The sequence below is a fragment of the Ammospiza caudacuta genome, chromosome 5, assembly GCF_027887145.1.
Source record: "Ammospiza caudacuta isolate bAmmCau1 chromosome 5, bAmmCau1.pri, whole genome shotgun sequence".
Lineage (NCBI taxonomy): Eukaryota > Metazoa > Chordata > Aves > Passeriformes > Passerellidae > Ammospiza > Ammospiza caudacuta.
The window spans coordinates 3,032,934-3,046,920 of NC_080597.1; the positions used below are offsets into that span (position 1 = coordinate 3,032,934).

Below are 13,987 nucleotides of genomic sequence, written 5' to 3' on the forward strand. Positions count from 1 at the left end.
ACAAAGAGCTGTCCCCAGCAGAACATGCTAAAATGGATGTTTTTTTCCCTGTTTGGTTTGCCTGCTTTTGCAAATCCATGCAGTAAGAGCCTGCTTGGTTCCTGGCTTTCAGTGCATCTTTTCCAAATTGTTCAGCTCCACTGGAGACAGAGATTCTTCCCACCCCACACACTGAGTTGTCAGCACCACATAAGTGTGTTCTGAGCAGCTACAGTTTTCTATACACTAATTAAAGCTTCATATAGAACCTCAGCTAATTAAAATTCCAATGAACTAATTCTGAAATGAACTGTCTGCAACTGGGTATTTACATGAAAATACCTGCTGATGAACGGGTGTTTCTATTCTCCTTTTCCCTCCTGCTTTCTTCAGCAGCAGTCAACAGCTGTGGGCACACAAAGCATCCAAAACAATTCAAGATTCAGATGTTAAACCCTGAGGTATTTTTTCCTCACAGTCATAATCCCCATTAGTGCCTACACAATATGCTCTGCAGTGTTATATACCTGGGGTTTGTTTCTATTCCTGAATTCCAGAATCCTATTGCTACCTTGGATTTTTTCTTTTTTTTTTACTACCATTATCCTCACAGTGTGCATGAAAACAAAATAATTTATAAATTTCTCATAAGAGCCTGTCTGCAGGAACTTCTCACAGCCAAAGAAAGTCCAGAGAATGTCAGTAATAAATTTACACATTGCTCTCAGGGAAAACAAAACAAGAAAAACAAAAAAAAAAAAACTGAACAAAACCAGCTAAATACAACCCAAACCCAAAAACTTGAAGTGAATATGTTGTATTTTTCTCTTTTTATTCATAAGCCAGAAAGGTGTAAGATCTATCCTGTAAATAGGTCCTTGCCTGATATATGTTTAGTGTGGTACAATCAAGACAAACTTGAGTCAGACCATGTCCTGCTAGATTTGAGACCAAGAAAAATATTTCAAGCCTTTTGTTTTATTTCTAATGGCAATACCTCTAATTAGTAATTCTAGCCCTGAACTGTTTGCATTATCTACTGCACCAAGCAAAACAAAACCCTTAGGGAGAACCTGAAAATAACACTGGCCACACTCAACTGTTACAATTTACATTGCCCAAACAGAGAAAAGTTCAAAAAGTACATCAACAATATAATTATTACTAGGAATTTGGATTATAAAAACCCGCTCATAACCTCAGTTTTTATCTACATACAAAAAAATAACCAAAATATCTACTTATTATCATTTTTATCTGCAATAGAACTCTATGCCTGAGCACTTGGACTATAAGCACATTATTCTGAGGAAACTGCAATTAGGAAGATATTAAGTAGCATTAAATGAAAATATTAGAAAATAATTAGAAAAAATATTATTAATTTTAGAAAATAATTAGAAAAACAGGCCAGAAATTTTTAAGCCAAATCATTGCTTTAGTATCAGAAGCTTATTAAAAACCTCAAGTAAGAGCCAGTTTTCCAAGGGCAGTTCTGCTCAGAGTCACTGGAGTTGATGCCATGTAACTCACAGATAAATATTTTAACACATAACAGAGGCAAACACCAAATAATACATTAAATATAGAGTAAGAAAACGTGAAGTCTTCAAAAAGAATCTGTGTGCCTTCCTCTCACACCCCATAATGATTCAAGCAATGGATTTCTAGCAAGGAAAAAAGATGTCCTCTGCTTCATAGATACTGTTCAAAGATTCTTCAGACTGTATCTACAATCAAAAAATGCACAAGATCTGATTTGGAGAGTGGGGAGAATTGACAACGACAGGGAAGATGCTCAGCTGGAGCCTCCCTTCATCTCTGAACCCATGGAGGCAACCTGAGCCTTTTCTGAGTATTCAAAGAGCTGACATTAAACCTGAAGGGCCCCAAGCAGAGGCCAAGACTTTATAGCTCAACACTCCCCGTGCAGAAAGACCTGGCTCCCCTTACAGATCAGCTTATCTCATGTGTTCACCTGAGATAAGGACGTTTGTGCCAGCATCTTGCTGCAGAATGGTTAAAATGCTGCGAATTCAAACACTGGTTTATCTCCTCGTGACTTATTTGGGAACTTTCAGCGGGACTTTCACCACCAAGCAGACTCACCAAACATCACTGATCACTGGAAAGCCTTGGCCATCACAGCAGAAACAGTCTGGGTGTCATTTGCAGCCCCACAAAGGTATTCATTTTATTAATTAATTAATTTATAATGTCTCTTCCATTAATTTCAAAGTTCACTGTGCAGGGAAAGATTCTAATCTAATATTTTCCTTGTATCATCTGTTTCCAGGCCCCTATTTCTTCCATGTATTTCAGGGGGAAGCCTTCAGTTGTAGTTCCCTCAATTTTTGTGTATGGGACACTTGTTTCTAGACTACGAGAAAAAATATGTAAATGCAGTTTGTACAAATTTTCTAATATACCACATCCTCTTCATATCACAAGCCCCCATATCTTTTTCCCAACTGATTAAATAAACAAAAAATACATTAATTAAATGAAGCACTATCTTTTTGTTCTTTCCTAAAATAAGTCAAGTCTTAATTGCTTGTAGAATGCAAGTTCACAGGTTTTGTTTTCCCAACTGATGGAAATTATATAAGTTTTTTCACTATGTATTTTTGTGTCATTTTTCTGACAGCTCAGTCAGTCTTTCCTTTCCTTTTCCTCTTTTTCACATGTAAACACTCAAATGACCAAAAATTTTCTTTGGTCATAATTTTTATCAAATCAGAGATGGAAATTTAGGTAAAGAAAAAAGAAAAAAAAAAAAATCAAAAAAACATCGTACCAAAAGACTTGGTGGCAAAGGTTAATCTTCCCTGAAATGTCATGGTGTCTTGCAGCACTTTTTACCACAGCTGTTTTTGTTTTGGGAGATTCTTTGGGGGAGTTGCTTGGTTGTTTTTAATTTCTTGTATAAATAACATCTGTGACAGAGAATAAAAACTGGTTTCATCCCTGAAGAGTTTTGCAATCACCTGAGATGTAAGAAACAGAATTTGGAATTTTAAATTGTTATTTGATTCAAGTCAGGTACTTGAGCCTGGGTTTTTTAAATCTTAAATAAATATTTCTCTGTCACAAGACTGTTTAATTATTTTAGGATAATATTCCCTGTCTTATCCTTTCCTAAGCATATCTGGAAAGTAACTATTTTTTCCAATGCTAAAAGAGGCATAAAAATGTCAAACACTTAGAATTATGTCAGTAAGTGATATTCCTTTCTGGCAAATTCAAAAACAGAAACAGATTTTTTTTTTAAATTTCTACTGATATTATCAATAACTTCCTCTATACAGTATTTAACTTTTAATGTAAATTACAAAAAAAAAAATCAATTAATTAATTAATTTTCATTGGAAAATGAAAATGCAGCAGTAATAATAGAATATTGACAGAAAAGTGGGTATTCAGGAGTTCCTCACACTATAAATTTTCTCAGTTCCACTAAGTTCTAGGAAGGGCCGGAGAAAAACAGTCTTTCAGAAAAGAAATGTTCACATTGTTTAATCTTCAATTAAACTTCATTTCTCTAATGCTCTAAGTTATATGATTACCAAATACGCACAACAAATGATCTTAGTCTTCTTGGCTTTTCTTTTTTTGTTTTACTAAAAGAAATAAAAAGTCCCAGGCAGTACATTCTTTAACATGTGCAACACCCTAATTTGGTCATCGTATCTGCTGTTTAGGCAAGGGATGTGTTTATGGAGTTAAGTTCAAATAATGAGAACAGAGACCTGGATTCTGTTCTTCCCTTTGCTGAGGGTATGGAATAAGAATTTGGACAAATCACATCTTAAGTTCAACACCTACTACCACAGCATTTGATTTTTAACAAGCTGCCATACCCTCAATATTTATTCTAAGCTTCCTGTAAAGTCTCAGTGTCCTGTTGCAGTGGTTTCAATGTATATGGAACAGCAAAACACCAAGTTGTGCCTTTTGCACTAATACTGGCTCAAGCCTAGTGATCTCAGCATCCTGCTATTCCAAAAGCAAATCTTAAAACAGCCAAAAAAAGTCAGACCAAAGTTCTTTTAGACATTTTCGTAACTTTTGTCTTGTGAGCAAGCAATAGCAGAACAGGACAAGGGGGAATGGGTCAAACTGAAAGATGGTAGGGTTAGATAGGGTATTAGGGAAAAATTCTTTACCCTCGGATGGTGAAGGTGGTTACCACAGGTTGCCAGAGAAGCTGTGGCTGTCCCATCCCTGGAAGTGTCCAAGGCCAGGCTGGAAGGGGCTCTGAGCAACCTGGGACAGTGGAAGATTTCCAACCCCCAAGGCAGAGGTTGGAAATGGATGATCTTTAATGTCCCTTCCAACCCAGACCATTCTGTGACTACACCTCCATAAAGCAAACCAGATATCCTATCTGATATCCTCTGATCACACCTCCAGCCCTGAGCAACTTTTAAGCAGGGAATTTAGATCCAAGCTGCATCCACCTGTTAATTTTTAAATATCTTTTCCCACAGTAAGCATTTCCGTCAGCTGTAACAAACACATTCAAACACCTCCCCTGCCTGTTTTCCTGAGCTCATGGAAATCTCTTGTACCTGGAACACCCCCTGGCAAGCACTCTGCAGCAGTGCTTCATTGAATGATTTATATAATTTATGTAATTTCACAACAACTCCATCAGAAGGGAGTAAAAATATCAGAATAAGTATACTAAAATTATATAAACCAAATAAACATGAACAGAACAAGTATAAAAGCACAAGCAACCTGGATGATAAATCTCTTATTTCAGTGGATTAAGTGAACCTTTGCGCAGATGTATTTTGTGTATGCTGAGAACCAAATAGACATTAGAGAGCACTTGAGGAACATGAAAAAAAGAGGCACAGCAGACACAAGGTGTCTTTTCAGTGGGATAAGCCGTTCCTACCTCACCTACCAGACCTGTAGTATTTTGCTGTTTCACATTTTCCCTTTTCACAGGTGTACTGCAAGTCTTAGCTGAACACTGTGCACCACATAACCCCAAATTTAAACTAAATAAAAACAATCTCAGGCACAAAAAGGCAAGTCCACAGAAGGTTTTTACAAGATTAGAGACTTAGTGAGAGTTAGGTGAGAGTTATGAAACCTGGGGCAGAAAACAGACAAGTGCAAACCACTTTTAAAAAAAGTTTTTTGTTTGTTTTTTTTTTTTTGCTTGGGATTTTTTGTTGGGCTTTTTATGCTGCCGGTTTTTATTTGTTTGTTTTTTGGGCTTTTTTGTGGGGTTTTTTTTTGTTGTTGTTTGTTTGGGGTTTTTTTGTTTGTTTGTTCTTTTTTATTTGTTTGGGGGGGGTTTGTGGTTTTTTTTTTTTTTTTCTTTAATTTAGAGTTTTTTTCCTCCGGTCTTTCTTTTTTTGGTCGTGGGGAGTGTTTTGGTTTTTGTTTTTTTTTTTTCTTTTGTGTTTTCTCCTGTTTTCCTTCCCCCCCATCCCCGGAGCGCACCGAGAGGAGGAGGAGGAGGAGGAGGGGGAGGAAGGCGCCCCTCACAAAGTTGGCGCGGCGGGGGCGCGGCCGGGGGGCACCGGAGGAGGAAGGCGCCCCTCACAAAGCTGGCGCGGCCGGGGGGCACCGGAGGGGTGAAGGAGGAGGAGGAGGAGGAGGAAGGCGCCTCTGAGAGTCCTCGGGAGCTGCACGTCCCCGGCGGGAGGAGGCGGGCAGAGCTGAGGGCTGCGGGGCGGCGTCGCCCGAGGCGCTTTAAAGGCGCGCAGGCGGCGGCGGCGGCGGAGCCATGGGCGAGGTGAAGGTGGCCGTGCTGGGCGGCAGCGGGGCCGGCAAATCGGGTAAGGGTGAAGGGGGGGAAACAGGGAATGGATGGGATTTGGTGCAGGGGGAGGAGAGGCCCCGCTGATCCCGGGTTTGAGAGTCCCGGCTCTGCTAATCCTGATCCTGGCCCTGCTTCCCTCACGCAGCGCTGGCGGTGCGGTTCCTGACCCGGCGATTCATCGGAGAGTACGCGTCCGGAGCCGGTGAGCGCACCGAGGGAGGGATGGAGGGATGGATGGAGGGACAGACAGAGGCAGGGAGGGAGGGATGGATGGAGGGATAGAGGAAGGAATGGAGGGATGGATGGAAGGATAGATAGAGGGATGGATGGGGAGATGGATGGAGGCAGAGATGGAAGGATGGAGGCAGGGATGGAGGGATAGAGGGAGGAATGGAGGCAGGGATAGATGGAAGGATAGAGGGATGGATGGAGGGATAGGTGGAGGAATGGAGGCCGGGATAGATGGAAGGATGAAGGGAGGAATGGAAGGATGGAGGTTTTTCCCCTGGAGAGAGCTAGCACTAGATGTATGTTGATATAAATACGTGACACAGAAACTGTGTTTAGGGGGAGGCAATGGCTCAGAGCTAAGACAGTACAGTGTTATGTGAAAAAGTGCCTGAACAGAAATGATGAGCAAAGAGGGTGGTAGTGCTGATATTCAAATATCATAATTAATTAGTTTGACTGCCAAACTGCCAAAAAACTCACTTCTTTTTCAAACGAAAACAATGCATCACATCTTTTTTATCTGTCTTATTGAAACCTGCAAAACTCATGCTCTTTCACCAATCTATAGTTTGGTTTGCCTATCCTGAAAGTGAAGATTTAAACAGCAGAGTGCATTTCAGAAGCACTGCTTCCAAAAAAGCAGATATAAGTGCTTAAATGGTAGAAAGTGGAGTAGCATTTCTTGCTTACAGCTGCTCTCAACAATATCCCATTACTTCTACTGTGAACTGTAAAGTTTTTTTCTGACGAGGCATTGTGAGTGCTTTTTTCCCTTGTGGCTCCCCAAGCACTGATTTGATGGACGATTTGGGTGGGGTAGAACTTTGCAGGGAGATGGGAATGCCCTCTCTGTTATGGGCGGGGGGTCCTGCTGGGGTGTGAGCCCTGGGGAAAAGGGAAGGGGTGAGTTGGGGGGAGATGGCTGCTCTCAAAGCAGCTGGGAAGGGGAAGAGAACCGGGCTGAGAATGGGGTATAGTCAGCTTGATCAAAGAGAGCAAAGAAATATGCTAAAAACCCCCAAAACAAGACCTGTTCTAGCGAATATCCCCTCCTCGGCTGCAGGGCATATTCAGATTGTTTATCAGCACGGGTGGGTAATCAAAGCATTCACGAGATCCCCCAGTGAGGCAGGAGGGTGCTGCTTTGGTGGCTTTGAGGAAAACCTGGCTGGTCACGGGATTAAATGTCACTTTGGTGCCATTCTGCCACTTTCATTAAGGCACTTCTAAATCTAGGAAGGTGGCAGAGCAGGACTTGAACTTTTACACCCCTGCTGGAAATACCGTTCAGCTGATGCACAAATAACTCTGGAAGTGTTGCTGCCAACCCAGCTGATGTGGCAGAAATCCCAAAACTTAACAAGGACCAGAGATTGCCCTCCTCTACCTCACTCTCCCTGCTAAAGTAAAGGATTCTCTCCATGCTTTTTTTTTCCCCTTCCCACAGGAATCAGGGTAGCTTCTAAGGATCTGTAAGTAACAAAGAGAAAAGAAGCACTAAGCTGAATTGTACAGAATATATCCAAATGAACTTATTCTGAAGGAAGAGCTACAATTGTTCATGTGTGCTCTACCATTATTTGTTATTATACAAACATAAAGTGAGCAGACACTTTGTGTCCCAGCTGGCTGCTCTAGGTCTAAGCTACCACATAAAAAATTATGTGCTCTGTGTGTGTTCCAAACCACCTACAACCAAAACCAGGTTCTGTTCCCAGCCTCCAGTACTGCAAGTCCTGTAAAAGGCATGTCAAACCCCCAGAACATTTTCATTTTTTAACAAATGATTGTTGGAAGATGAGTTTAGCACTGTTTCTAGAGATGAGGAAAGTGGTAATAGGGGTGGTAAAATAAAGATCATGCCACCGTTAGTGGAGCCAAAATAATAATAATTAAAAGTTTGTTTAATTAAGGAAACAAGCAAGGGGCTGTAAATTTTGTACCCTGAGATGCTTGGGACTGATAGTTTATCATCAGATGAATTCTTAAGATGAGCATGAGGAATGCTGAAGATGCTGAGTTCCAGAGATCACTGAGCTATCCCTCATTACACAGTTTTAAGTGTGTTTTCTGTACTGTCAACACCAATTCTTGTCCCTGTAGCTCAGAAAATGACAAATCACAGTGTAGAAAGGCTGTTGGCAACCACAAACTGCTTACCCTTGCTCACAACATCCTGCTGCTTTAAATAGTAGTGATGGTGTGTCTGCAGTAGAGTTCCCAGTGCTGGTGGAGAGTCCTAAATCTGAGACACTGCAGAAATATTTTTGGACTACATCCTAAGGACATGGTCCTGTAAATACTCTTGGTCTAATGCTGCCCAGTATGAGAACTCTTAAAGCACCAGAAGCCATAGTAAATAAATATTATTGCTAATAACACTTCTGTGCAGAATCAGAGCTGCACATTTGATAATCCTGAGCCCTGGTATCAAGCTGAATGGTGATCAGCATTTAGTTGATTGTGAGGATTGTGAATTCCCCTCACCTCTGTTTTGGAAGAGGAAAAGCAGAGTCTGAAAGTATTTACTTACCAAGACTTTGATGGGAGCACCACAGAGAATGGTGTTGGTCTGCCTGAGGGGTTGACTGGTGCAAAATTCAATAGGTTTGTTTCCAGTGTGTGTTCAGAAAAAAAGGCAGACAACCAGTCATAAAAACCAAAACCACAAAGCAAACAAAAAACTTTCCCTAACAACCTTCCTTACCTCCAAAAGAAACCAGATCAGTGACAAAAAAAAATCTAAATGGCTTGATAAACCAATCAAATAACCAGTATTCAGGGAATCCTCAGTATTATCAAATTTCCAAACAAAACCCCCTTCCCTAACAACCTTCCTCACCTGCAAAAAAAAAAAAACCCAAACAGATTAGAGACAAAGGAATTCTAAATTTCTTGGGAAACCAATCAAATAACCAGTATTCAAGGAATCCTCAGTGTTATCAAATTTCACTCTTGCCTTTTCTTTTCACTGTCATGCCCAGTCAGTAACACTGATTTTCTTTGGATAATATCTATCTTAGAATGCATCTACACCAAACACTTGTGCCTGGATGGGAGGCAGATACACCTGGAAATTTATGACCCTTGTTCCCAGGTAAGTATTTAGCAGCAGGAAGAGGATAAAGAAAAGCTGTTCTTCATTACCTGTGTACATAGTAAAAAGGGTCAAGGGGTTACAAAGTTTTAATTCCTGGAATTTGTGCCCGCTCTTTTGGGTTTTTTTTAAAGACTGAAATTTTATAGTTGTTGGGGCTTGGAACTAATGAGTACTTCCCCATTAGCAGGAGAGATTTTGGTTGCACATATTTGTGCTAGCACTCTCTGAGCTGTCTGTTCTCGTTTTTTTTTTTCCTAGGAACCAGGCCTAACTTTGGCTGTTTAGCAAAGCAAGTGATTATTTTTTTTTTCTGATTAGCTTCCAGTTTTCCATCTATTTTAGGTCCTATGGTCTTGCTAGCTGCTGCCAAGTCATGTGCAGGAATAAGCTAATTTTAAATAGTTTTGAAATGACACTCCTTTGCCTAATGGGACAGTTTAAAGCTGTTGCTTTCTGGAAATCAGAAGTGTGGCAGCTTCTTGGTGTGAAGAGGGTCAAGGATTAGTACAACCCTAATATCACTCAAGTGACTTTTGTCACTAGATTTATTAAACTCAACTGCAGATTGAAAGATGATTTTTTTCCCCCCTAGCTCTTCAGAAATTTAACATATGGGTAATTAGTGTTTGAAACTTGAACAATTCAAAGAGGAAAGAAAAATGAAGAAAATCCTTAAGCTTACTATAGTCAGAACATTAGGAACAAGCAAACCAGAGCTACAACTACAAAACGCACAAATGTTGATGTCCTGTGTGTTTCACTCTCATGTAACCTTGCAGAATTTTAAGCAATGGCTGTACAGGTTGTGGAATTTCACTGCTTAAACAAGGTGTAAATGTTTCATAATCAGTGATCCAAAGTGCCATTTTTGATATTGGGTATTTACAAGGCTTTTGGAGCAGCACTATGCCAGTACCTAGACCTATTAAATATCTTCTGCAATGAAGGTTACCATGTTCTGGCATTCACAGCAGCAGAGAAAAGGCTCTGGAGTGGCAATAGCAACATTATTTTTCTGTGTTCTTTTGCACCTCTTTCAGCCCCAGCAGGGGAAGCTGACCCTGGCAGATGAGCTCCACTGGGCTGATGGATTTATCATTGTCTATGACATCAGTGACAGAGCATCCTTTGCCTTTGCCAAGGCCCTGCTCTACAGGATCCGAGAGTCTCACATAGGAGTTTGTAAAAAGTAAGTGGCATTATTTATTTTTTTTCCCCCTTAGCAAGACCCTTTTGTGAACTTGCAGGCAATCCTAGCAGCAATTAAAATCCAGCAGCAACAAAGTGATGTAATGCAATGCCAACAAGGTACCTGTGGGTAAAATGTGTGGCAAATTACAATCAATTTTACTGTATCCAAACCCAAGTACATTGGGATTTTTGTTTTTATTTCTTACAGAACTAGTGTTTTAATTATTGTCATAAACATTTCTGCTGTGTTACACAGGTAAAAAAGCCTGGCACAGTCAGTCTGTGCTTTTACTTTCCCACTCCATTACCAATGGAGATGCACAAATGCAGAGGGTGAAGAAAAACATTTCCCACAATAAAGGAAAGTAATACCACAAATATCTCCTAAACTGCCTTTGGTGATGACCCCAGCATCATTTGTGCACATGGGTGACCATATGGAAAGAAAGAAAGCACTTAAAAAAAAAAAAAAATCACCAGAACTGCAGGTGTGAGTGTGGATGGGGGTATGTATTCCTGCATCAGTCAGGTGAGGTGCTTTCTAAATACAAGAGTGAAATCCCTTACCTTTATCAGAAGAGAAGTAAAAACCCCATTTTTCTGTCTGTTTTACTGCTGACCTTTCTTAATTAAGGAAATATTAAGGAAGAAAAATAGTATTTTTCCTTAATTAAGGAAAAATTTCTAAAAGGAATAATTTTAGCAGAAGCCTGGAATTAGATTTCCTGTGTTTCTTTCTGAGTTATGCCACTGACCCTGATCTGTTTCTTGGACCTGCAAATAGAGATAATGATCATGTTGCTTCTTCATGAAGTCCAGGTGCTGACAATATACTCAGCAGCACAGAGCATAAAAAAAGCAGTGGATTTAACAATACATTAAATCTTTGAGTAGAGAAAACAAAAACGAAAATCTACTGGTAGAGAACAGCTTGTCCGGATAATCCTTTGACAAATGGAAAACTAGAATTCTTCCTGGCAGGGTGAGGGGTTTGGTTAGTTCATTATGGGTTATTTTGAAATGCCTGTTATACATACATACTTTTCATACACACTGAATTTTGCACAGCACATAACACAGCATTGCGCATCTCTTTTCTCTAACTGGAACCTTTTTCATTTCAGGATGGTCGAGTCATCAGTATTTTTGGTTGGCAATAAACAGGATCTATGCCACATGAGGGAGGTTGGCTGGGATGAAGGACAGAAGCTGGCAATAGACAACAAGTGCCAATTCTGTGAACTGTCAGCAGCAGAGCACTATCAGGAGGTTGTGGCAATGTTCACCAAGGTGCTGAGGAACATCACTGCCAACTCCAAAGTGAAGGAGAAGAGACGGCCAAGCGGCTCCAAGTCAATGGCCAAGTTGATCAACAATGTGTTTGGGAAGAGGAGGAAATCTGTGTAAGAGAGGGTTAGTCCTGAAGTTGGAACAAGCTGAAATAATGGAGCTGAGCTCTTGGGATTCACTGAATTTCCTCCAAAGGTAAATATGTGGAGGAGTAAGACAGTAGAAACCAAAGGTGGGAGACAGTAGGGTCTAGACCTGGAAGACCTGACCTTCTATTTCAGCTCTGCTGCAGATTTACTGTATAGGGCAGTGCCATTTAAACTGTGAGCTGCTCCAGAGGAGAGGTTTAGTCTGTATTTATTCAACACCAGCATGGTCTTGGATAGAGCTTCTAGGTGCAACTGAGGTATAAACAGATCTATAGTGTCACAGATTCACTTCTATTGGAAAAGACCCTAAAGTCATCAAAACCAGCCATTAACCAAACACTACCAAGTCTACCACTAAACCACATAATATCCAGTAAACTCAGCCTTGCTGATCAAAATCTTACTTCAGAATCCTGAGTAGGTTTTTTTGTGTGTGTGCAAGAACATTTGCACTAAGAAAAGCAAAATACTGCAGGCTTCATGTGGTAGTGTATTTGTATTTAACTCAGGTTCTTGTGTGCCTTACACTTGCTGAAATTCATATGAATTCAATGCTTAGACACCAAGTCTACAAAAGGTATTTACCTGCAGAGCTGCCTTGCAGAGGCACCAGAAGTAGGGAAGCAGATAGATAAAGCAGTATTGTCTCCTGTTTCAGTATCTTTTTTTCTTTATTCCATGAGTGATGAGAGAAAGTGGAGAGGGTTGAGGAGTGAGGGAGCTGAAATGTTGGTGAAATCTTACTCAGTGAGCGCTGGGCTGTTTTGGCAAGGTGGTTGTTGAGTGATGTAATTTTACAGCAAGGGCCAGGATAAGGCTTGGGTTCATCCCTTCCACAGAGCAGCTTTTGTCAGCTCCAACAAAAGTTTCATTAGCTGCAAGGTGGGTGTGACTGCTCAACCTCAGATGGCAGCAGCAGCTTGGAAGGCACATGGTAAGGAGCACAGGTTCTCCAGGATTTAAAGGTCAGCCTGCTGGTGAGACCTGTGCTCACAGAGAGTGTTTTTCCTAATAACCAATGTCCTCACAGCTACTCATGGCTGTGGAATTGAAATACCACAGAGAGAGCACCGAGTACCGCTGGTTACACTTTCAGACGTGGATATTAAACATCAGCTGGGTTTAAACGTGTTGTCAGTTGACATTCAGAGCTCTTACTCTGGACAGCTAAATAAGGGCTTAGCCCAGAGTGTTTGCAAGTGCTGTTCTCATACAGAAATTATGAAAGGGAAGTGATCTGAAGATGAATTGCTGCCTCCTAGCCACTCAGGGGACAGCTGGGATTCAGTTTTTGTGGGATGCTGAGTTGGAGCCTACCTCTGCTCTGAAATTTTACCTGCATTGAAACTAAAAAGTTTCAGTTTTTATTTTTTTTTACTTTCAGTTTTTGAGTGTTCACCTTAAGGCAACATAAAAAGGTTTATATATAATCTTAGCAGTAAGGTTGTAAAATAGTACTAAAGCACATTTAATTGTGTTGACCAAAGATCACTTTTTTTTAAGCAAAAGGTACTGCTTATTTCACTTGTTATAAGACTAAAAATATTGGAAATAGTTCTCAGTTGACAAGCACAGGGTTGCTTTGTTTTCCTGCAGATGTTGCTCTGCCATATCAGGAGCATTTTAAGTGTATGGTCAATATCTATGAGACTGAATGTGCAGATTACTCATATACACCCCTCAGATTCCCAGCCCACACAGGATTCCAGAACTACCGAGTTGTAGCTTTACCTTGCTCTAGCAATGCCAGATTCCAGAACTCTTACTTGTATTTACTGCTCTGGTATTAAATAAACTGGATATAAGATGGATGTGTTAATGATTTTTGTTTTGTTTTCCCTTTACTCTGGTATAAAGCTACAGAGTTTTGACTGCTATAAAAGGGAAGCACTGTGCAGATCTGAAATTCAGACTAGAGAAGGTAAATCTGGGAGTCAGGCCCTTGCACCAAAGAGAAACTCTGGCTGCGTTTGCTGAGCACAATGAAGAAACCCTCACTACCTTTAAGCAGTGAAGAGAACCTTTTAAAATATTGCTTTATCCTTTAAAAATTAGTCAAAACAGCCACAGAGAGGCCAATTTGTTGTGTTCATATTCCTGGGAATGTGGGCTTTCAGATAGATGGAACCCATAATCTTTTTTTGACTGTATGGAGTAAGTGTTGGAACAGAGAGTAGCTGTCACCTACAGGGCCATGAGTTCACCTGAAAACCACCTGAAACAGCTGGATCATCTAGAAACAGGATGATTAAGACTCAAGCA

The 13,987-nt window shown here is 40.5% G+C and overlaps 1 protein-coding gene across 1 annotated transcript; it reads left to right on the plus strand.

Annotated features, from left to right (window-relative positions):
• Positions 1 to 5,710: 5,710 nt before the first annotated feature.
• Positions 5,711 to 13,435, plus strand: RERGL (RERG like). Its single transcript, XM_058805796.1, has 5 exons — positions 5,711 to 5,780; positions 5,910 to 5,966; positions 9,019 to 9,092; positions 10,136 to 10,284; positions 11,411 to 13,435. Exons 1-5 carry the CDS (start codon positions 5,729 to 5,731, stop codon positions 11,691 to 11,693), a joined length of 615 nt encoding a protein of 204 aa, XP_058661779.1. The 5' UTR covers positions 5,711 to 5,728; the 3' UTR covers positions 11,694 to 13,435.
• Positions 13,436 to 13,987: the final 552 nt, after the last annotated feature.

Bases quoted from the DNA above. Each gene is read 5' to 3' on its own strand.
- RERGL (XM_058805796.1), top strand. From the start codon at position 5,729: ATGGGCGAGGTGAAGGTGGCCGTGCTGGGCGGCAGCGGGGCCGGCAAA. The intron at 5,781-5,909 runs GTAAGGGTGAAG...TCCCTCACGCAG, and splicing joins CAGCGGGGCCGGCAAATCGG to CGCTGGCGGTGCGGTTCCTG. The intron at 5,967-9,018 runs GTGAGCGCACCG...TATCTATCTTAG, and splicing joins AGAGTACGCGTCCGGAGCCG to AATGCATCTACACCAAACAC.